This window comes from Nomascus leucogenys, chromosome 17, assembly GCF_006542625.1.
Source record: "Nomascus leucogenys isolate Asia chromosome 17, Asia_NLE_v1, whole genome shotgun sequence".
Lineage (NCBI taxonomy): Eukaryota > Metazoa > Chordata > Mammalia > Primates > Hylobatidae > Nomascus > Nomascus leucogenys.
Window position 1 is genome coordinate 2,579,189 of NC_044397.1, and position 24,446 is coordinate 2,603,634.

Below are 24,446 nucleotides of genomic sequence, written 5' to 3' on the forward strand. Positions count from 1 at the left end.
ATTACTTAGATAGTAAATAAAAGGGGCCCTATCAACAGGGCCCAGGGAATCTCACTATTAACAGTTCTTCATTCAGAAAAGTGTTTGCTTCCCCTACATTTTGTTTTCTTTCTCAAGTTTGAGCCTTGATAAACATTCCTTTCAAATTTAATAGTGCATATAAAGTTCTTGCTTTGGGGAGAGATGGTTATAAAATTCGTCATTTAAATGTCTTTGAATAATTATGATAATATGATACAGGTTTATCTTTTACACTCTGCCCCATAGTGTTTCCCAGAGGTTCTGGCTGTTTCTGTTAACTGTTTTTACCTAGTAAAGTTTCCCTTACATTGTCTAGTGTGGCTTGTATTTTTCTTTGTATATTAGCTCCAGTTATTGGAGTTAGATAGTTAACTCCAGTTGTCTTGTTCTGAAGCTGTGAAATGATTCTGCAGCTCTGTGGGAACTGCTGAGGTAGAACCTAACGTAAAATTGGAAATGGCTCTGACATCATTAAAATGATTGAACAACTTTTCATCAGTGTTCTAAGGAGTTTTTCATGATTCCACATTTTCCATATTTCTCTAGTAGTTCAGAGTTTTGTATATTCTGCCAAATGAAAAGAAGAAACTGTATTAGTCAAATTAAGTAGGGAGTGGACTGGTTTTCCTAAAATCATCACTCACCATCTTAATGATGGACAGTCCACTCCCTTCTGTCGAATGAAGTTTTAACATTCAAATTTGTCTGCATTCCATGTCTTGAAGCACGTGACCACTGAGTTGCTGCTACTCACCAGAACTAGCCCTCTACTGCAGTAGAACCTTCTGTCTGCAGCCTTTTTCTCCATGAGTCACAGGATTTGTGTTTTTTGCTCATGGCCTTTGCCAAGCCTGGAAGTCTCTTCTCTTCTTTTTGCAAAGACCAGCTTCAGTTTTATTCTTCCCAGAAGCCTCTGATTGAACGTCTCCTTCAGGCTTATCATTTGTGAAATTTTGACAGTTAATTATATTCACTATCCCATTATTCTTTTTCTTGTCTCCAAGTCTTATTTTTGCAACAAATTAAAACTTCTTGAAAATGCATCCTTTTTAATATTTTTTATTGTATTGCATAGGACTCATCCCATGGTTTCAAAAATGTTAATTAAACTGAAGAAATTCAATATACCAAATAAGTCTAGCAAAACCCCTTGCTTTGATCTTCCAAATGAGTTCTTAGGTTCTAGTTGTTTGAGTCTATCCTGATAGTATTCCAAGGTAATTTAAAAAAATAGCAAGAAGATGAAATGACTTCATTTGTGAAAGAAAAGGCACCCACTAAGAATTTGGGCTTTTTTTCCCAAGATGAGCTAATCAGTTTATGACTTTAGTGAACCAACTTAAAAAATAAATGCTTTAGATGCAGATTGGTAGTAAGAAATATAAACATGAAGCAAATCTCAGCATTAGGGCAATTTTCAAAACCCACATTTTAAAGAACAACTAAATTGCAATTGCTCCGTGCATATAAATAGGAGTGTTTCCATAGAGTCAATTTGAGCAGCTTTAGTAATTGGAGTTATTTCTCATTCGGCCACCCATCTAATTGAACATTAAAATTTAAAAATTAAACACACAGGTAAAACTAATGGTGTAAATTCTGATCCTCTTTTTCAAAAATGGGAAAACATTCACATTTCACTAATAAGTCATTAGCATTCTTCTCTTCAAAGTCGTCAAGATGGAAGAAATTCCAAGAACTAAAAGGGTTAGCTGTATGAATTTTCATGTTAATATCCCATAACCCTCTCCACCCACCCTTGCTCCTGGGATAATCTGGAAGAGGCTCACCTCAATGTTTCTGAGGTCCACTTCATAAATTCCAAACGCTAGGTCAGCCTCAGCATTGACCTCTTACAGAGGAAGAGTTCCTTTTGCCCTGGTAATAATCGACCAGTGTTTATTAGGCAACCATGATTCTTTCCCCCAAGGTGCAAAAGGGGACACAAAAATAGAAGACGTGTTTTTCACTGTCAAGGCTCAAAATCTGGTTACAGGACCACATATTTCAATATGAAACATCTTTAAAAACCCACAGAACAAAAACCAAGGCAACATGAATGCTGGGACTAGGAAGCAGGAAGCTGTCAAGAGAAGCAGTGTTAGGGATCAAGGCTCCCACCGTTGCACCTAGGACCACACAGTCTCTCCTCCCTTCCAGGCTGTGGCCTCTGCTCCTCCTCACCTCCTCTAAGTACAGGGTGGAAGATGGTTCTTCACAGCTCTTGAGTTTACAAGTTTTCCTATTCTAAGCCCCAGACAGCAATTACAAACCCTAAGTCCAAATTTCTGGGAGAAGGGGTCTGGTCAGTTCTTTTTGGGTTGGCTGTCTACCTTGGATCAAATTAGCTAAGGGATAGGAGTGGGTGTCACATAGCACAAATCTCTAATGCCTGACAACCTTAACTAAAGAAGTTTAGGTCTAGAGGTAACAGTAGTACTTTACGTTTTTAGGAGCTACTCCTATTATTATTATTATTGTTATTATTGTTGCTCTTAGTCTGATCTCCCAGGGTCAGAACATCTAGACCCAAATTAATCTTAATGGTTTACTAAATACTTTAAAAGCACACCCTGAAACTCAGTAATTAAAACCTTTGAATTTTCTGAATTCCTTCTCTGGACCTGTTCATGAACTTGTCCAAGCAAAAATTTATTTAGATTTTTTTAAATGGTGGAATTATTCAGGATCTGAATCATGGAACAGCTGCAGCAAGAAGGATTGGAATGGCTCGTGAAAATGGCAGTGTGTGTGTGTTTGTGTGTGTGTGTGTTGAGTTGGGGAAGGCAGAAAAGAAAAAGAAAAGTTAGTATATACTTAGAGGTAAAAGAGTAGAATTAAACCTTCTCATAGATGTATAGGGATTCTACTCTCCACGTGGGTCCTCACCTTAGGCACTAGAATTAGGGTCTAGGAACTAATCTAATAAATCCCTGGCCCTTTCTTAGAGGCTGATTATGTGTTGGGATAGGAAAAGCTGATGCCATAGAAACATCTGGACTCATCTCTGTGGTTTGTTAGATCATCAGTTCTTGGAGCTATCAGGTCTAATACTTGCCATACCTTTAAAATGCTCTCTGGAATATCAGAACAATTGGATCATTTGCTCTGAGTCCAGTTTGATTATTTATGGGTGATTTGGCAATTGTAAACAGTTAGCCACTATTGCACAGGAGTCTCTTAGGCCCTCTTTGATTAAGTAGAGGGAAACAAATGAGGGTCATGTGAAAGTTTCAAGACAGACACGTCGTGTATACAACAGAAATTTTTAGTTTTCAAAATCTGAAATGGCAAGATTGCAAAGTGAAGCCATCACAGCGTCTAAGTGTTCTTGAGAGAGGTTTAGATAATCCAACTGAAAAAATTCAAACCCTTGCATTTGACATTTCACACTTTCAAGAGTCCAATGTAGAATAACAGTTCATTCAACAGATATTTGTTGAGCATCTACTGCATTTTTTTGAGCTGTCAGTGGAGACCTAGACTTTTTTTTTTTAAACCCAAAAACTCCAACTTGACAAATCTTTGGATATTTGTTTATATAAACCCCTTAGCTATAGAGCCATGAAGTAATATTTCTAATATGACTATATGCCACATAACGTTTCAGTCAACATGGATTGCATATACGGTGGTGGTCCCGTAAGAGAATAATGTATTTTTACTGTACCTTTTCTGTGTTTAGATATGTCTAGATACACAAATACCTACCATTGTGTTACAGTTGCCTGCAGTTTTCAGTCCAGTAACATGCTGCACAGGTTTGTAGCCTGGGAGCAATAGGCTACATCATGTAGCCTAGGTGTGTATAGGCTGTACCATCTAGGTTTGTGTAAGTGCCCTCTAAGATGTTCGCACGAGGAAATTGCTTAATGATGCATTTCTCAGAACGTAACCCCATCGTTAGGCGACATGGATGTATATCCAAAATTGTATATACTATTCTTTTAAACTAATGTCAATTTATTTTGATAATATATCCTAAATTTTACTGTATTTTGATAGCAATAAAAAATGGAATCAGGTACATGCAATACTTACTTTTCTTTGTTTTTTTTTAAGGAGCGACGAAAATTTGGCCCCTTAGGATGGAATATTCCCTACGAATTCAATTCCGCTGACTTTTCAGCCAGTGTTCAGTTTATTCAGAATCACCTTGATGAATGCGATATTAAAAAAGTGAGTGAAATTGTGCCTTTTTTCCTGTTTTTATTGCTCTTCTTAAATCTGGGTTCTACAGTCATTTGAAGTCTATGATAAGGTGTGAATTTGCTGAAGAGACTTGTTGCTCTAATCAGGCACTTGCTGGGGCAGCCTGTCCCCGCCCCCAACACTCACATACCACAGAAGGTAACAAACTCAGTGTGTTGCAAAATACCACAGCCTTCCTCATGTTGCACTTCAAGAGAAGGTGTGCCTTAGGTCAAGCTTCTCCTCACTGGTCCTACTCCTGCCTCCTCAGAAGTGAAGACGGTATCTGCCAGCCCATGTGAAAGTTCTTTTTCACCTTAAGTCACTTCTTAACTGCTCAGCTTATGCATATGAATAACAATACTTTCTAGTAATGGTCATTCATCATCATATGACAATTTGCAGTTTTCAAAGTTCTCATGTATGCAGGATCTCATTTTTATCTTTACAACCCTGTGAGATCAATTAAAAAGGCATTATTATTTATTTATTTATTTATTACCCATTTTACTGATGAGGTAACAGACAAGAGAGACTAAGAGACTTTCTCAAGGTCACAGAGCTGAGAACGTAAACTCTGTTGTCCTTTCACACATATAAAGGGTTGGAAATTTGTTTTTTCTATAATCTCTGGCAAGTCAATGAGCCTTGAAGCCTGTTTCCTCATCTATAAAATGACTATTGTTTCTGTGAGGAACGAATGAGTTAGCATTTGTGAAAGCACAGTACACAGTACCTAATAAGGGCTCATTAAATATGACTCTCTACATTCTGGCCCCCTCTTCCTCCCCAGAGTAGGGCTTCAAGGTAATTAGAGATTCTGCAGCCTCCATATTGGGGTGGTAAACCATGATGAGTATTTACTCTAGAACCAAACCGTCATTTTTCCTTGAAATGACAAAGGGATATGAAATTAAAAGTATGGCAGTCTGATGAAAAGTTATATTCTATGTGTTCATATTCTGTGGTCATTTATCATTTTGGTACATACAAATAATAGTTATCTTAAAATAGTTGCTTTGAAAGGCAACCAAGCTGAAAAAATAAAATTTTAACCAAGAAAAAGCAAACAAAAACAAATATCCTTATTTCTCCTAACTCAAATGTATCAAGGGTTTAAAGAAACTGCTAAACTGCAATATATTGCTAGTATAAAATTGCTATAGAGATTAATAAATATTTTGATGTAGTTTTAGCACACAGAATGAGATGCAGAGGATGGCAGAGGATTGCATTGAGGAAAAATCTTGTGGATAAATAATTTTCTTGTTGTTCTCTTAATGATTCCAGAAAATACATTACTAAGAAAGCATATTAAAGCAATGATTACTTGATTTTTCTCCTTTTTTCACTAAACACCACTTTTCTCCTCTGTAACAGCTTGGCATTACTACAATGAGTATTATAGGTAATTATATCCCCAGAGTGAAAATTAGTCTTTTTCCCTATTTTAAATAATATATGTGCAATATACTTACCAGTGTTTAGTATTGTAGATTTTTTCTTGGTGAACAAACTGTAATGGTTCCAGCCATGTAATAGTGAAAGAGTTATTAATATAAGACGATGAATAATTTTAAATGCAAGTCTAGTGAGTGCTTCCTTTTCCAGACCTTTCCTCTAGGGAAAGACCTGAAATGTTTATAATGATGTGTTTGGGTTGACAATGAATAATCCTTTTTTACTTTTAACAAAGGGTGTATCATGGAATACGGTTCGGTACATGATTGGAGAAGTACAATATGGAGGCAGAGTGACAGACGACTTTGACAAACGTCTACTTAATTGCTTTGCCAGAGTAAGTCAATTTAGAAAAATAAAGTTTGGAGACACATTTCAGTGCATTTTCCAATTTTTTTGTTTGTGATAGGTCTGCCAAACTTAAGCGTACAGCAGAGCTGCTGCAAAGAATTAGCCAAGAAACAAATGCATGTGTGCGCTTACACACACACACACACAATGTGTGTGCGTGAGTGTAAGCGCACACATGCGCACACACACACAAAACAACCAGCAATTGGGCCAGGCGCGGTAGCTCATGCCTGTAATCCCAGCACTTTGGGAGGCTGTGGCGGGCGGATCACGAGGTCAGGAGTTCTAGACCAGCCTGACCAATATGGTGAAACCCCATATCTACTAAAAATACAAAAAGTAGCCGGGTGTGGTGGTGAGTTCCTGTAGTCCCAGCTACTTGGGAGGCTGAGGCAGAAGAATTGCTTGAACCTGGGAGGCAGAGGTTGCAGTGAACCAGGATTGCACCACTGCACTCCAGCCTGGTGACAGAGTGAGACTCTGTCTCAAAAAAAGCAAAAACAAAAACAAAAACCGACCAACAATCTACTTGTGCAGAGCAGAGCAGTGGTCAGTTCTCATTGGTCTATAATTCCTTTCCCGTGTAGATGAAACTGCTTATGCCCAGGGCCTCTCCCCCACCGCCCCTCTTCCATCTTCCCCATTCCTGTGCACCTCACTTGTGAGGAAAACACTGGCCATCATTTCTCTGCCTCTTCCTCTGAGTGAAAGTCTCATGGTGATTTCAAGCCCCAAAATAAGTGATTGGGGGATTAATCATAATTTGAGTTTTCTCATCTCTTCTATTAGGATGGGCAATTGGAAATTGAGGAAGTGTTCACTTTTTCTCTCTGCCAAATAAAATCCAAATGTAACATGCTGATAAATATTTTCTAGAGAAAATTGTTTCTTAGCAATTGTGGCTTTCACATCAAGGATGAATGTAATAAATAACACCTACCAGACTCAAACTCTTCTTAAAATGTTTTGCATTTTAGGGAAGTAATATACAACACCTAAGTGGAAAAAAACCAGATGTCTTTTATGGTTATTAAATTCTTTATATTGGAACCTATACCAGTAATTCACTACTTAAATGATTCTTTTTTTCTTGACAAAATTAAAGCCTCAACAACAAAGCACAAGCTTTGGGAGTATTTTGATAAGCTGGGGGTTGGCTAAAAAACGGATTTTTAACCTTTACTTGTTTTAGCAAGTTTTTCTTGAAGCTACATATGGAGAACTGTGAAAAATAATAAGTGTTGGTGAGGATGTGCAGAGGGAGGAGCCCTGCTGCTGGGAGGTCAAATGGACACAGACCTCCTGGAAAGCAGTCCAGTAATACTTAATGAAATTAGGTATCTCAGGTGGACATTTCTAGAAAGAGTCCACAAATGGACACTTACAAAAATATTCATGGCAACATCGTGTGTGGAGCTGAAAGCAAGCATCGTAGATGGTTTTCCTGGAAGCAGAGGTGGAGATTTGCATTCAAGTGCCTCCTCCCCAGCCTTCCTCCAAGATATGACCTTGGCTAAGGCAGCTGCCTCCTGCTAGGGCAGTTCCTGGGGAGGGACAGTGCTGTGAGTCCACAGTAGCCAACACTCCAGACAGCGCAGGGGAGTGAGTACCTGCTGCTGAAAGAGGATCGAGTGACACATCATAGCATCCACTGCAAAAACCAAAGACTCCTAAGAGAATAGATAAGATGTGGTGGGTGAGCACCATGGCATATTATTGCTCACCCTTGTGGGGTGCAACCTGTTAGTCATAGTCATATCAAGTGTGTGATAGGACTACCTTCTGAACCAGAATCCTCCTCCTGAATATACGTCCCAGAGAAATTCTCAGAATGTACCAAAGAGATTATTCATAGCATTGTTGGTGGTAGTGGGAAGTTGAAGGCAACTTAGGCATCCTTCATGGGGAAATAGTTAAGTTACCTGTTGTAGAGGCCTAAGGTGGCATACAATGCAGCACTTGGAAGCAATGATCTGTATAACATCATGCATAGGTCTTACAAACAGTGTTGAGTGCAGAGCTTTTAAAACAATAAAGCGAGATCTATAAAGGAATATATGCATAGCTCACAAGGATAAATACATGTTCTAAGACATATATCAAGTACACTTAAATAGATGCCCTCAGAGGGAAAAGGAGACAGTGAGTGGATATCAGGACAGAATGGGGAAAAATTAAAATAAAAGGGGCCTAGATTCATAAAAATAATAAACTCGGGAATGTGAGAAACTCACCTCTGTATTTGAGATTCAAAGGAGAAAAAAAAGATGTCTTAATAAGTATACTTTGTTAGAATAATTGTAAAAGTACCTAAAACTGGAGTTTTAGCAGTGGAGACTAAGATGTGGTTATCTTCAGAATATAATTCACCAAGAGTACCAGCAGAATGCTAATGGTATCAAGTGCATGGGTGAAAGAAGAGGGGAGTCAGGGTCACGCCTAGTTTTGACTTAAGCCACTCTACACAGAATGGGGCTATTTACAGAGAAGAGGAAGGACTGCAGCAGGAATGGGTTTTATTGGCTGGGGCTAGAAATTAAGAGTCCGGTTTTGATCATATAACATTTGAGATGTCTATTAGACATCCAAATCAAGTTGTCTAAGACTGTAACTGCCATGAGCGCAGGGACTTTGTCTTATTACATCAGTGCCAAACTCTGAGCACCAGAAACAGAGCCCAACACATATAAGTGCTCGGTAAATATTTGTTGAATAAAAGAACGAATGCATGAATGAAGGTCAACAAGGCACCTGGATGTACAGATCCGGAGGTCATGGTGGAGCTCAGGCATGGAGATAAGGATCTGGAATTCTTCAGCATGTAGATAGTGACAACGGAAAGCTGCTGTGTTGGTCCAGAGCCTCCAGGGAGATGTCTGAGCCCGGAACACAGGGAGGGGGAGGAAGAAGTGTCGCTCTCTCAGCCTGCTCCACCTTCAAGATCTCAAGCAGGGGAATTCCGCTCTCTGACCCCTCTCTTACCTTTCTTCCTCTTCTACTTCTTCCCTGTACTCTGACATTTGGCATTTCGGGCCACAGAGGACTAGTCAGCTGACCTCAGCACTCCCCTACAAACCCAAGATTCTCTGTCCTCTGGGCCTGGGATGTGCAGACTTCCTGATCTAAAAGCACAGGCTTGGAATGTGGCCTCCCCATTCCAAGTAACAGCAGCTCCCACCTCACCTGAGTTATGTTACTCCCTTCTATCATCTGATTCTGGTTTCTCTGGACTCCGTTCTCAGCAATTAGTGCCTTAAGTCAAAAGTTCATCTTACTATTTTCCCATTCATTTGCCCCTGAGTAGCTTCTGTGGGCTTATTCCCTCCCCCTCTCTCAGAACTTCCCTAAGAGTGGCACAACCTTCAGTGACTTCAATTCTCTGACTGTTGGCCACCCCACTTCCTTATCCTACTGAATCTTCTCTTTGCCCTACATCCTCTCCAACCTCCTGTCTTGTTGCTTTCCCTCATTCATTTCTCTGTCTAGCTTGGACCTGTTTCAGATGGTCATCAATAACCAGAGGTGAGTTTGGGTCTCTGGCCCTAAGGGCATGAGCTTACCACATGAACCTGGCAGCAGCAACTCTCTTGAGAAAGGCTGCACAAAAGCCCCACAGCCCCTACCCCCTGCCTTCACCTGTTTGATCTCATCCTCAGCCCCAGGCTTGCCTTCTGACCAGCCACCTGCCTGCACTGCCTCCACTTTACCCCAACCATGTCATCCAGAGTTGCCCATGGGAGAAGCAGCTCCACTGTAAACTCATGCCTGTACATGGCATCCTCTGTCCCTCTGACTTTCAATCTTGGGCTTGTCTTTGAACCTTGTTTTCTCTGTTCTCAGCATCTTACAGAGTCTCTCTGCTAAAAGCAATCGCAGAACTGTATTGGGTGTTCGTGGGGGATGACCACTCACAAAGTAGCTCCATGTAGATTTCATATTTCGTATTTTGACTTTGCCCCCAAATAGCCTCCAAATTTGGTGAAACTCAGCTATTTGTGTGTGTATAAAGTGCTTGGAAAACAGGAAGAAACTTCATTTTGCTCTTACACATACATGTCATCTGGCAACACAGAATTTAGTGTGGTCATTTGTTATCTGTGTGCTGAGGACCCATGGCCTTTGCCCCCTTAGGGTGTCTTCCTGCAATTTAAGTCATCCACATAGTGAAAAATCTAATATTTCTAAGTAATAACCATGCTCATGACACTGTTCTCTTTAATAACTTTCAACTACTCTCCATTCCTTGAATTAATCACCAGTCCTCACCCTGACATCAGCAGTCATCCATGATATGACCTCACCTCACTTTTCCTGTCCTATCTCTTATGACTACATTGTGTCCACCCTATATTCCATTATTCCCTTAACCTGCTTCTTATTTTTGCATCAGTTCTATACCTTTGCTTATGTGGCCTCCCCATTCCAAGTTCTCCTGTCAAAATCCTCTCCTTCAAGGCTTATCTCCAAAAATCACCTCCTTGAGAAGACCTCAGCTGACATCCACCTGGATGTTCTTTGTTCCTGCTTTAAACCTCCTTAGTACTTTGCTTATTTTTATTTCCTTCTGCCTCTTGCCTTAGTGCACTTTGTATTGTGGTTATTAAGTAATTGGCTTTTCCCTCCGCTGAGTCACAAGCTCCTTGAAAGAAAGGACTGTGTGTCTCTTATCTTTGCATTCTGTTCTGGTTCTAAACTCAGCCTGCTCATGCATAGGAGTTGAATAGGATAAAACAGAGAATCAGTACACAGGGTATTTCAGAGCAATCACTGGATCTAAAAAGAGCTGGAGGAAGGAGATGGAGGGAAGGTACTAGAGAACGTGTGACCAACCAGAGTAAGGCACCGTCCCTCTTTCCCGTCAAGTGCTCCGAGTAATTCAGATGTCGTGCCTGCATTTCCACTCTTCCTGTCTTCCCATTGTTTCCTTCCCCACTGGGAAAATTGCTGTGAGACATAAGTCATTGCCTCAAATCTGGCTCATAGGCATTTAGCATCATTTTTTTTTCCTTTCTGAGAATAAGTCTATTCACACCAACCATATATTTGTTCTCTCACTGTTTTGTTAAAGATAATTCATATGGAATAAGAAAGGGATGTCTTAAGGCAAACAGCAAGGCAGCTGAATACATTTACTTTGTGTGGACAGGGACGTAATTAGCAAAGGAAGCTCTTCAGCTCAGGGTGGGAGGGGAGAGTTTGCATGGAGCTCTCCTGGCCGTGTGCCGGGGCTCATTGCTGTGTGAGTGAAACTGCACACAGGCACATCCTTCTGGTATGAGCCCCACGTAGGGGAGAAGTGGGGTGATGAAAATGCCCAGATATTCTCTTGTGTGTGGGAGTATGGCCTCACAGACTTTGCAGTATGTTCCTACTCCTAAAATGGAATTGAGGGTTGTCAAATGACTCAGTCAGAGAATGGGCTTGTAGAGTTGCTCTCTCGTCCTTACTCTTGGTGAGTATCTTCTTTGGTGTTAAATGGAGGCCAGGTCAAATTGTGTTCTGGTCTCTCTCTTTTCTCCATATATGTGCTAATTATTCTATCAGTAGTATTGTTAAAGCACTCTCAAAATCAATATTAAAAACTCTATTAAAATGGAAATAAGGTGGCCCCTCTCCTTTCTTGTAGCAGTTTTCATTTAGATGCTCATCAATTTTATTTCTTTTGTTTTCTCTCACATACAGGTCTGGTTCAGCGAGAAGATGTTTGAACCGTCATTCTGCTTTTATACTGGATATAAAATCCCCTTGTGCAAAACCTTAGACCAGTATTTTGAATACATCCAGTCACTGCCATCCCTAGATAACCCTGAAGTCTTTGGGCTTCACCCTAATGCTGATATCACGTAAGTCCCTGGCATTTTTTAATTTGAAGGGGTCATTTGTAACTCAGTCTGGCAAAGATGGTGCATTTCATTTTCTCTCCTAATCTCTCTCCTTTCCCCCTTTTTTTATTTTACTGTGAAAAATAGTGTCGCTTCCTGTCTCCCAATTACAACTGTGTCATATCTTGGTCTGCTCTCCTCTCACTAAATCCTGATGCTCCAGTGTTTATGACAACGTTAAGCTCTAATTTATGCATTGATTATTTCTCCTCTGTCATGTCATAAAACGAGTTGCTGTTAGTGGTAGCGGTGCTCTCCACCGGCAGGAGAGTGGTCTGCCAGCTTCTCATCTCTTTCTTCAAAAATTCATTAAGAATGTAATGCTTATAAATAGAATCTAAAAAGCCAGGCGAGAACAGATGGGAGGGTGAAGAATCGTATTTCTGCCCGGTCCTCTCTCTCATGGCCCCTCTCCCTCACTTGCTCATCTGCATCCTTTTGTCATGCACTGCCTGTGGTAGGTGCAGTGCAGTGAGCACTTGAGCACCCGACACAGATGCACAGCCCCGGGAGGAAAGAGTGGAGGGGCTCAGCTTTGCATGAGGTCCCTGCTCCACTCATCACCTAGAGAAGAAATACTCCCCAGTTCCAAGCCCCTTGGCATGAAGTGTCACCCCTTCTCTCTTTAGAGATCCCTACCAAACCCAAGCACCTGAACTGGAATCCTTTGGAATGGACCGCATGTCCTCTGTGGCCCCGTGATGAAAAGTCACAAGGTTTACATTCAGGAAAATGGTTTCAGGAAATGGAAGAAACCAAGACTCCTCTGGCAGATTCTAAGCTGAGAATGCCCTAAGAGTGGGGCATTCTTCTCTCCTAGTCCCTGGCCTACTCTTTTAATTTTAATAATTCTCTGGGTTTGGACATGGACATTTCCCTGGCCTTGCCAGATGTCCCAGGAGTCCCAGTTTGCTGCCAATTTCCTTCCAGCCTCTGACCACCCTCCTGGCTCCCTGCATGAGGATGCACTTTTGGCCTCTCTACACCCGCGTTGATTCCACCTTCTCCATATCCTCTCATCTCGCCCAGGCTGCTTTTCATCTTCAAAGATGCGGACATGATTGAAAATACCTACAAATGCCAGTGCTCCGTTCCACCCCCATGATGGAACCACGAAGGCTCGTTAGTGGCAGCTCTTGCTGTTATTTAAGGAGGCTTTCATAAGTTATCTGGGGATGGGAAAGAAGTGAAGAAATAAAAAGCATTCCTCAGGGATTGGATTGACAATCAACTCTTACATTTTATGAAAGAGGGAGCATAGGAAAGTAGTTTTGCTTTAGCTGAGACTTTAAAAATGTGAGTCAGACCACATCAACCCTCTGCTCAGAATCCTCCCAAGGTTCCCGTGACACTCTGAGTCAAGGTCAAAGACCGACGGTGACCTACATACAGATGACCTACAAAGTCAAATAGTGCCACTGCTCTCTACCTCCCCACCCTGGCTCTTTCAGTCCTCTCCCACCTTCGTGCCCACTCAGCTCCTGTTACTCAGGCCAGACGGCTTCCTGTTACTCAGACAGGCCAGACAGCACCTGCCACAGGATACTTGCACTCCCTGGAACCTCCCTTCTCCTAGATATCACAGTGGCTCACCCTTTTACCTCTTCTAGTCTTTGCTTAGATGTAGCCTTTTCTATGATGCCTTTCCTGGCTGTGCTATTTAAAGATTGCAACCCACTCCCCAAACCCTGCCCAAGACCTTGTCCTCCTGGCCTGCTCTTCTCTAGTTTGTATCACCCACTGACATACACTACACTTTTTTTTTGACACGGAGTTTCCCTCTTGTTGCCCATGCTGGAGTGCAATGGCACGATCTTGGCTCACCACAACCTCTGCCTCCCAGGTTCAAGCGATTCTCCTGCCTCAGCCTCCTGAGTAGCTGGGATTACAGGCATGCACCACCACGCCTGGCTAATTTTTGTATTTTTTAATAGAGACAGGGTTTCTCCATATTGGTCAGGCTGGTCTCGAACTCCCAGCCTCAGGTGATCCGCCCACCTCGGCCTCCCAAAGGGTTGGGATTACAGGTGTGAGCCACCGCACCCAGCCTCATACTCTACACTTTAATTACTGATTTGTTATTGTCCAACAACCACCACTGAACCATAAGTTCCACTACACCTGAAACTTTTGTGTGTGTTTTCACCACTGCATCCCTTGTGCTATAGCAGTGCCTGGGGCTCAAGAAGTATTTGTTGACTGAATCAGTGCTGCTGAATTCTTCTAGAGTGTGAAGGATGTGATCAATGAGGAGATTCCATAGAAAGATCCCACAAGTTCACGTGAGTGGACAGAGAAACAACTGATAAGTCTTAATGCACTTGCAAATTTGTGACTGAAAATGTTCTCATATGAGGGCTCTGAACTTTGATTCCGTCCTTGACAAGAGACTGGGGAGTCACAAGAGCTGGTTCCTGGATAATCCACAGGATCCTAACAAGATGAAACCATTTCACCCTCACCCAGGGTGATGGTGCCCCTAGGCCTTGTTCACCGCAGGCTGTTTCACTCACCAGCTCTCAAGAAAGATGAACCAGGGCTAGAAAAGGTCCAGAGAAGTACAACTCAAATGTAAAAGCGACTGGAGACGAAGACAAAGACAAACTATTTTTTCCTTGACTTTTTATTTGGAATGATTACAAACTCTCAGAAAAGTTGCACATACAGTAAACGTTCATACGTTCCATTGAGATCCAAGAATTGTTCATGTTTTGATCCATTTGCTTTTTCTCCTTCTATATTTATATCTCTGTATGTTTATATATCTACAGCTATATCTATATATAATCACATATATTTCTCTGTGTGTGTGTTTGTATGCCCTCTCAGTGGATAGAGCTAGGAAGCATGTACTTTTTAAAACATCATGAGTTAATACAAATAACTCCAATTCCAATTGTATACCTCAGGGTTGTTCTTTGTCTTCCCCCATTCCATATTGGTATCTCCTTTCTCCCACTGTAAAAACTCTGGTTCCCAGCAACTTCAATATGTGTATTCATTTACTTGCAATTACTATGCCAATGCCACTACCAGCAACAAACCTGTTAAGTAGAGGTCAAGATTTCTTTGCAGTTCTTTTTGTCGTTAGGATATATTCCACTAGGTATAAAGAGTAGTGTGTTCAAAGGTCACTTGGATTAATGATTTTTTTTTCTGTGTGGTTATGCTATCAATTGATATATAGTTATGTTTATTTGTTTCTGTTTGTATTACATTTAAGGGTTTTTTCCCCCACACATGCTATTGTTTTGAATATGTAAAATATGAATATGGTTCAAAAGTTACAACTTGATAGTAAGTTGTTCTTAGAGAAGTCTCAGACCCTTTCAGCTCATTTCCCTCTTCTTTTATGGGTAACCAAACACAGTTTCTGGTTTATCTTCCCTGTGTTTCTTTTTGCATGTACATACATATATACATGTTGTTATTACCCTTTCTTTCTTATACAAAGTTGCCAAACTGTATCTATTGTGTTGTGTCTTGCTTTTTTCACTTAACAATGTATCCTGTAAATCACGTCATATCAGGTCTTTATTATCTTCCTCATTATTTTTTTTACAGCTGCATGCTGCTCCATTGTTTATATGGATCATAGTTTGTTCAATCATTTGCCTATGGATGGGCATTTAGGTTGCTTCCAATATTTTGCTATCTCAAATAATTCTTCCATTAATAACTTCATGCTTGTGGACTCTCATATTATTAGAGATGTATTTTCAGGGTAAATTGTTATGGGTGGGATTGCTAGATCAAGATTTAGCGAATATTGTCAAATTCCCTTACATAGGGTTATCCTATTTTGTACTTTTACTTGCAGTCTGTGAGAGTGCCCGTTTTTCAGAATCTCATCAACAGAGCACTGGTGAGGCATTTGAACCTTCACCAATATGACAGTGAGAAATGTTATCTCAGCAGAGCTTTAGTTCACTTCTCTTATTTTGAGTGAAATTGAGAAAATTTTCATATACTTAAGGGCTATTTATATATAGTCTGTCCATTCGTTTCCAATGGAGTTTTTATTCTTTTTATTTAATTTTAGGACTTATTTATATATTAGGGATAACAACCCTTTGTTTGTGATGTGGTTTGCAAATATGTTTCTCAGTTTTTTAGCTTTGCTTGTGATTTTCCCCCATTGATCAGGTAGAAGTGTTATTGTCATTTCCTTTTATTTTTATGCAGTCAAATTTATGACTACATAAATTCTGTTCTTGCTGTTGTTACATCTGGATTTTTAGTAATAGTAAGAAAGCTTCTTCCCTCATCAGGGTATAAAGGAATCATCTACATTTTTTTTTTTTTTTTTAGTGCTTGTATGGTTTCATTTTTTTACATTTAGTTCTTTTACCCGTTAGGAATTTATTGTGGTATAAGTATGGATGACATTCTTTTTCAAAATAGCAATCCAGTTATCCTATCACCAGTGATTTTTTTTTTTTTTTTTGAGTCAGAGTCATGCTCTGTTGCCCAGGCTGGAGTGCTATGTCACGATCTTGCCTCACTACAACCACCTCCCAGGTTCAAGTGATTCTCCTGCCTCAGCCTCCTGAGTAGCTGGGGTTACAGGCACACACCACCACACCTGGCAAATTTTTGTATTTTAGTAGAGAAAGGGTTTCACCATGTTGACCAGGCTGGTCTTGAACTCTTGACCACAGGTGATCAGCCAGCCTTGGCCTCCTGCTTCCTTTAACATAGAATTTCCTTCCATAGGTACTTGGGTCCATTTCTGGGCTTTCTATTCTGTTTTCCTTTCTATTTGGTAGCAGTCTGTTTTAAATTTAGCTAGTCTCCAGTATGTTTTATTGTCTGGTAGTTTTATAGTCTCCCGTCATTGCTCTTTTTTTTTTTTCTGAGCTTGTCCTAGCTATGGTTGCATGCGTATTTTTCTGTTGTTTTCAGAAATTGGTGTTGAATTTTGTTGAATGCCTTTCAACATTTATGGAAATAATCATATGATTTTCCCCTAAACACCTAAAAAGTTAGTGAATTATATTAATGGATTTCCTAACTCAAATTTTCTACAGATAATCTGAAATTAATACCACTGGGTTCTGAGGTATTATTCTTCTCCTAATGTAATGATATACTCTATTAATGGTTCATTGGGGAATTTTGCATTGATATTCATAAATAAGAGTGGCCTGGAGTTTTTGTGGCATCTTTATCAGGTTTAATTACTAATCAATGTTATATTTGCTTTGTAAAAATTTGGAAGTTTTTCTAAGCTCTGGAACAATTTATGTAGTATTGGATGCTTTAAAGTTTGGTAGAATTCTCTTGTGAAACCATCTGGGCTCAGTGCTAGTTCTTTGATATCTTTCGTATTTCTCTGTCACAACTGCAGTCAATATTTTGTCAGTTGTGTTCTCCAAGGAAATTATTTGTTTCATCTAGGTTTTCGTATTTATTTTCACAAAGACATGCAAAGTAGTCTTTAATCTACTCTAATAAGCTGGACTCAGTACAATGTGGTAAAGAATGCAATCACTTGTTCCTTACCCTATACTGAGTCCAACCCATTCAATAAAATTGTTATAGAAGTGTGGACATAACGCTAGCTCTATAGACGTTGGTCTGAAATCTGATGACAACTCGAAGCTACTCTGGTGCCTCTCCAAAAGGAATGTACTAGCCTTCTTAATACAATCTATCAAAGCAGCTCTGTTCAACCACTTCACTATGGTGTTGCCAACACATCCCAGAGAAACCACTGAGAAACAGTGGTTATACTGTTACATGGTGGTTATACTTACTTAATACTAAGAAGGAACTTAGTATTGACACAGATGAACATCTCACCAGAGCCAGAGGCTCCTCTTCACAAGGTTCTCCTGCTGTCCGGCTCAGCAGGTTCTCAGTCCTCAGTGGCAAAATCACACTGACAAAGTAACAAAATATGTTGCAAAATGCAAAAGACTGCAAAGCATGACTTTAATAGCATCACCCTTCAGTGTATGGTCCAGGTAGCAGTGTGATCTAGTATCTCTCATGCTTTAAAGAGCCTTCCCTTCCCTTCACATGCCTATAAATCTATGGCCTGTGTTCTACTCACATTTTAACCTCTTTTATAGTCATGTCCACCTTCCCTCCTGAGTAGAGCTCATCTTTACCAATGGCCCTTAAAACATCAACATGCCACATATATGTTGTCTAAACCTTTCCTCTGTGCTCCACAGTCATTTATACGATTTCTATGTGACATCCACTGGCATGTCTTTCAGACAACTTGACCTTTAAAAGCCCCAAACTGAATGTCCTCCATCTACTTCTCCTCTGCTTCTCCTCCATCTAAATGGCTTCCCACAGCAGTTAGAATAAAAGACAAGTTCTCTGCCATGTGACAAGGCTCATCTCTCCACCTCATCTAGAGCACCCAAGGTGACTAATCGACACCTCGGGTACCCTGTGGGTAAGTCCAGGTGCGTGAGGATGCAGGCCTAGAGTAGGGATGATCATGGGGTGGAGTGAAGCTGCAGGACAGGTCTCAAGGGGGGACTGATAGGACTTAGCGAATGCAGAGCAATGGCTGAGAACCTTCTTCTGCAGCTGTTAATCTGTTTCTTGCTGCAAACTGGTGTGTTAGAGAGGGCATGGTGAGCCTTCTGTGTTTTGTCAAGTCTCTCTTCACAGCTCTGTCCAGAGGCCCACATGGTGTCACTGGCATGCATGCTGTAGGATGCCATAAGCGAGCTTCTCCCAAAATAGTGTCAAGATCTTGCAACCTTTCATCACACTAGTGAGGTCAAGTAGAAAGCCCTGGAACCCTGCCTAAAATGGGGGATTATATCTGCTAGAGCAGCTGGCAGGCCTGTAAGACCTGTGGTCATCCTCTGATCTCTCTTCATCCTTAACTTCCCATATGGTCTGCCTTGGGGTCTCTCCCACCCATCCCTGATCCCCTTTACCCAGTATGTCTTAGCCCATTTCTGGTTCCTGCTTAGGTGGTCAGCTCTGTTCTGCAGCTCCGTGCTTGGTAATTTTTTTGGTCTCTGAGTAAGCCTTGTCCTAGGTTTGATTCTTCTTTCCTCTGGCTCTGAAATATCTGGTGGATGGAATCCTGGCAAGTGAGCTTGCCTTCTTCGAGGACTTCGCTACGCCCCTTGCTGTTCCCCCACCAGCCACCAGGAAGCAGTAAGCAATAACAGACGAAGCATCCCAGCTGAAACCCACCTCTGGTCTCCACCCAGCTCCAGCAAGATGTAACTCTCCAAGTTCTGAGTGAAATGAAAGAAGGAGTCAAAGATGCCCCTGACATTGCTTGTCTGGGAGCTGGGGTAGTGGAGGAGTTGGGAACAGGAGTATGTTAGAGGAGAAGTTACAGAGTTCTGTTGGAGGCATGTTGAGCTAGGAAAGAACATGGGATATAACTGAATGGGGTGAGAAATATGGACTGGAGCCCAGGTGAAAGATTTGAATGCATGTGTGCAGAGATAACAGCTTCAGCCATGAGAGAGGACTCTCTAAAATATGCTGGCTAAGTCTGTGTGCATGTCCCCAGCCAGAGGAATCATTAATTTATCTGACCATCCATGGTGCTCAACAGCATTCTTGCTTCTTTTTGTTTGTTTGTTTTTGTTTTTTGTTTTTTGTTTTGTTTTTGTTTTGTTTTGTTTTGAGACAGAGTCTCACCCTGTTGCCCAAGCTGGAGTGCAGTAGTGCGATCTTGGCTCACTGCAACCTCCGCCTCCCAGGCTCAAACGATTCTCATGTCTCAGCCTCCCGAATAGCTGGAACTACAGGCATGTGCCACCATGCCCGGCTAGTATTTGCATTTTTAGTAGAGACAGGGTTTCACCATGTTGGCCAGGCTGGTCTCGAACTCCTGACCTCAAGTGATCCACCCACCTTGGCTTTCCAAAATGCTGGGATTATAGGCATGAGCCACGGTGCCTGGCCATCACTTGATGATAGGCTATAATTGGGCCATGATGGAGAACTCGATGCCCCCTGTTTATTAGAATCTTCACTCTGAAGTTAGCATCCATAAATTTGAGAGAAGAGGGAGATTTGGGCAGGGCGAATCACAAGTCTGTCTTCTCAGTCTTTGCATAAGAATGCAGAATCTCTGAAGTGGAGGGGGAAATCAAGGTGAATAAATGCTTTAAAATAAGTAAAATCTCTCTCAAGAGTTTAGGTAGCATAGTGATAGGAACCATGAAAATACACAGTTTATTCACATTTTATTATGTAGATTTATAAGGTACCAAAGACTCTGCAAATTCAACTCTTTCAATGTCAAAAATAGTTGCTTATTTTCACTCTTTTTCTCATCAGTGGTTATGCATGTTTCCTTACTTTCTGAAATTTATCAAATGCCTTATTACAACCTTTATATTCATTTCAATGCAATACAAACTGAAATGTATTCCTTTGAGTATTCGAGGACACTTTTGAGATTTAGATTTTTTAAAAAATTTATGCTCATTGATATTTCATGTGCAAAGATGTGTGTAAATCTAGACTGATTTGGATATTATGGTGCACTAATATCTCATTAGGTAGTTGTTTATTTCATAGACAGCTCTGTTTTTCAGTTGTTTTGCATTTCTATTATCCATGACCCTGACTTCCCAGAACCACCAAGCTACAAGGGCAATCTGAGCTTCTTCCCATATTTACTCTAAAGAGAAATTTTCTTCAAGAAATAACTTAGAACCAACCCTCAAGGAATATTATAGCTCTTGTTCTTCATCTCAAAGCACTTATGAGGACTGTTCTCCTGAAAGCTCTTGGGCTTTTGTGGCCTATAGAGAGATTTGCAATTCTCTGTTATAGCTAGCTAACTAGGCTTCTGCCTTTCATATCTTTGCAAACATAAAATCACATTGTGGAAAAAGAAATGTGAGTTGTTCAGCCCTAGAATACCAGGGAATGACATTCTGTGCATAATAAAATGTGTGCTGGGGAGAGCTTGGCTAGCTCTTATTCACAGTGGATCAACTTTTCAAGGCTTCTTCCCAACATCTATGTTTTGAGGCCTGTGTTCAGATCATCTCATAAAAAATTAAATCACTCACCATGAAAGTGATTTATTAGGTGGGATCTAGCAGCAGCAGCATCTCCATCAGCCTCTCCTTGGAGCACCAGTGAACTTGCCAGAGTCAGCAGAGAGCAAAATGGTCATCGCTGCAATGGTGTGCGCTGTTGGGACCTAGCCCCTGGTGCTGAGCACGCTTCCACAGAGGGCTCAAGCTGAAGGCGACAGAGAGCACCTGAGAATTTGGATATGGGGGCTTTATGTTTTTTTTTTTAATTTGTAGCTAGAACAGGTAGGAATCATGAACTCTGCTTTTCTTAGCATGAATGGAAATTTACTGTGGTTTTCTTGTCTTTAATCATTAAAGATCTGCATTGATAATATAAGAAGAAGAATAGTTTTACTTCACTCTCAAATTATAGCTTTCTGATTCTCCTGTGTTTTGAGGACTATGTATATATGGCACAAAAGACATTTGCAACCCATTCCTGAATTTTGAAGTAGGGCACAATCACAGTTTTTAAAAGTCATATAAAGTATAAGAAAAATACAAGTAACTCTGAGAGGGGGAATCCTGTGAAAATATCCTATGAAAACAAATGCACTTATCAATTGTCAAAGACTCAAGAAGAGGGAGATAGATAGATATTTCTAATATCTATAAATGTATTTATTATTATATTGTATTGTCATATTATATAATAGATATATAATAATTAGAAATGAATGTTCCTAATTCATTATTAGAAATGAATACAAAAGTTGTAATAAGGCATTTATACACACACACACACACACACACATTGAAAGGTGCCAGGAAGTCAAAAAACAATAATAACAATAGACTATGTTTTTACCATAAGAAGGAATAAGTAAATTTTCATGCCCTTTAAATATTGAAGAATTGCTGTCCTTTATATTTAAGGTTTAATAAAATGTAAGCCAATTGGCCTCAATTCAACAAACAAACATTTGTTGAGAACTTACTGTCTGGCTAACCTGGGGATACAAAGATGAGTAAGATGCAGTCCGTGCTCTTGGAGCACATCATCTATTGGGGAAGATGATGAATGGCAAATGCTGATGAGGTACAATATGGTAAACTCTAAAATCAGGGTATGTATACATTGCTATGATAACACAGGTGGAGGAGCAATCAATTCCAACTTAGGGATCAAAGAAAGCTAGTGAGAGAGGCTCCATTTAAGCTGTGCCTTAAAGCAGGGGTCCACTACCACTGGGCCACAAGCCAATACCAGTCCGTGGCCTGTTAGAAACTGGGCCACACAGCAGGAGGTGAGCAGCAGGTGAGTGAGCACTACCACCTGAGCCTCCGCTTCCTGTCAGATCAGTGGCAGCATTAGATTCTCATGGGAGCGAGAACCCTACTGTGAACCACCCATGCCAGGGACCTAGGTTACACACTCTTTATGAGAATCTAATGCCTGATGATCTGTCACTGTCTCCCATCACCCCCAGATGGGACCGTCTAGTTGCAGGAAAACAAGCTCAGGGCTCCCACAGATTTTACATGATGGTGAGTTGTATAATTACTTCATTATATATTACAATGTAATAAAAATGGAAATAAAGTGCCCAATAAAAGCTATGTGCTTGTATCATCCCAAAAGCTTTCTGCCCCCTCCCCTCCAGTCTATGGAAAAATGTCTTCCACAAAACCAGTCCCTGGTGCAAAAAAGGTTGGGGACTGCTGTCTTAAAGGACATGCAGGAGTTTCTCAGATTGGAGATGAGGTGGGAAGGAAGTGACTGCAGGACTGTGGTCAAGGACAGAGTGCAAAGAAGAGGAACATAATGAGCATTAAGGACCAAGACTCAGACTGGGACGCACACACCAAGGAACAATCCAAGGAAGGAAAGGGAATGTAAACATGAATGTGTGTGGGGTGTTCTGGGAACCAGGTCCAGTATGCCTAAAGCATGAGGGAGGTGGGTGCTTAAAGAGCGGAGTGGCCAATGCAGAGTGTGGCTTTTGAAGGTTTTGCCAAAAGAGTTTGGGGCAATATTTTAAATTGGAATACGGTTATTTAATCATTTATTTAAATCTACTTAACCTACTCTACCTTCTGCATGGCCATTTCTGCTTGCATGAGTTGGTGGGAATTAGCATTTTGCATACAGAGATTTAAGCCTTTTCCTGCCATCAGGTAATTCAGGCTGAAGTTGGAATGAAGATAAACAAGCATGTCATCATGTACAGAATGACAAGTACAACAGTAAAAGCAAGCACTGAGAGCTATGCGCACACATAGGGAGAAAGTCTAGGGAAGGCTGTCTAGAGGTGAAGACATCTAAGCTGAGCTTAATATTAATAGCTAGTTAGGAATGAGCTATAATCAATGAAAAAATGAGGGCAGAGCATTCCAGGCTGTGGAGGTAGCCTGGGAACAGTCAAAGAAATATGAGGGGAGTCATGGAATGCTTGATGAGCTTCAGGTAACTCACAGCACAGGGTAGAGTGTGGGAAGAAGAAAGAAGGAAGCAAGAGCAGAAGCTGGAGATAGAAAAAGACTTAGTGATGAAAAAGGTTTGTATGCCACGTGAAGGACTTCAGATTTCATCCTGAAGGTTATGGGGAGTCTTTGAATACATTCAATAATCACTTTTGAAATGTCAAAACTTACCTTGGAACAGTGGATGGAGCAGAAGGATGTGTTAGGAGGTGATGGCAGTGCCGCACACAGAAGATGATCAGGAAGTTAGGGGCAGAACTGAAGGCAGTGGGGATGATGGTGGGTCACGGGGAGGGGACGCTGGAAATGATTTGGAACTAGGGCTTGGAAACTAAAAAGGTCTGGGGAGTCACAGCAAGGAGGAAGCCATCTCTGAGGATTCTCAGTTGGGCAACTGGGCAGATATTGATGTCACTAAAGTAGATGGGGCAAGGAGCAGTCCAGGAGAGGGATAAGGGAGAACTAAAATCATAAGGTTTTGGATTTGTTTGATATAGGAAACAAAGAGCTCTGGGGCTCCAGGGAAATGTGGATGCACAGAGTTCATGATAAAGTCAGAGGTTCAATGTTACCCAGGCTTACCTGGTATTTCATGGCTCTCTGTAAGATGTCAGCGATGGTGACACCCGTCTGTCTTCCCTAACATAGCGGTTCATCCACATATTCTATCTGTAGTGTACCTAATGCTAGAGAGAGCTCATGGAGTAATATGAATCACATACAAATTTAAATTTCTGAAAATGTATATAGTAACGTGGATCCTTGACTTTTGTTAACTTCATTTTGTTGTCTCATCAGCTATTTTCATTGAACTTTCTTCTCAGACTTATTTGTATTTTTCTTATACAGTACTTTATATGACTTTTTAAAACTGGGATTGTGCCATATTTCAAAATGTAGGAATGGGTCTCAAATGCCTTTTGTGTCATTTTACTAGAATATTGTGTTCGTGTGTTAACTTTTAAGATAAGTGTCTTCTGCGATATTCCAAATCCCCAACATCTGAATAGAGGTTGCTCACAGAAACAGTAAAAGAATTTTAACTTATATCTAAAATATACTGTACAGTCAATTTTTGTTCATT

General features: G+C 40.7%; 1 protein-coding gene across 1 annotated transcript in view; it reads left to right on the forward strand.

Annotated features, from left to right (window-relative positions):
• DNAH8 (dynein axonemal heavy chain 8) overlaps nt 1–24,446 on the forward strand; it is a 317,387-nt gene that overhangs the window by 264,929 nt on the left and 28,012 nt on the right. Inside the window, exons 86-88 of the mRNA XM_030796747.1 lie at nt 4,084–4,200; nt 5,909–6,010; nt 11,707–11,867. Coding sequence (XP_030652607.1) covers nt 4,084–4,200; nt 5,909–6,010; nt 11,707–11,867 — 380 coding nt within the window. The remainder of the gene's footprint in view (nt 1–4,083; nt 4,201–5,908; nt 6,011–11,706; nt 11,868–24,446) is intronic.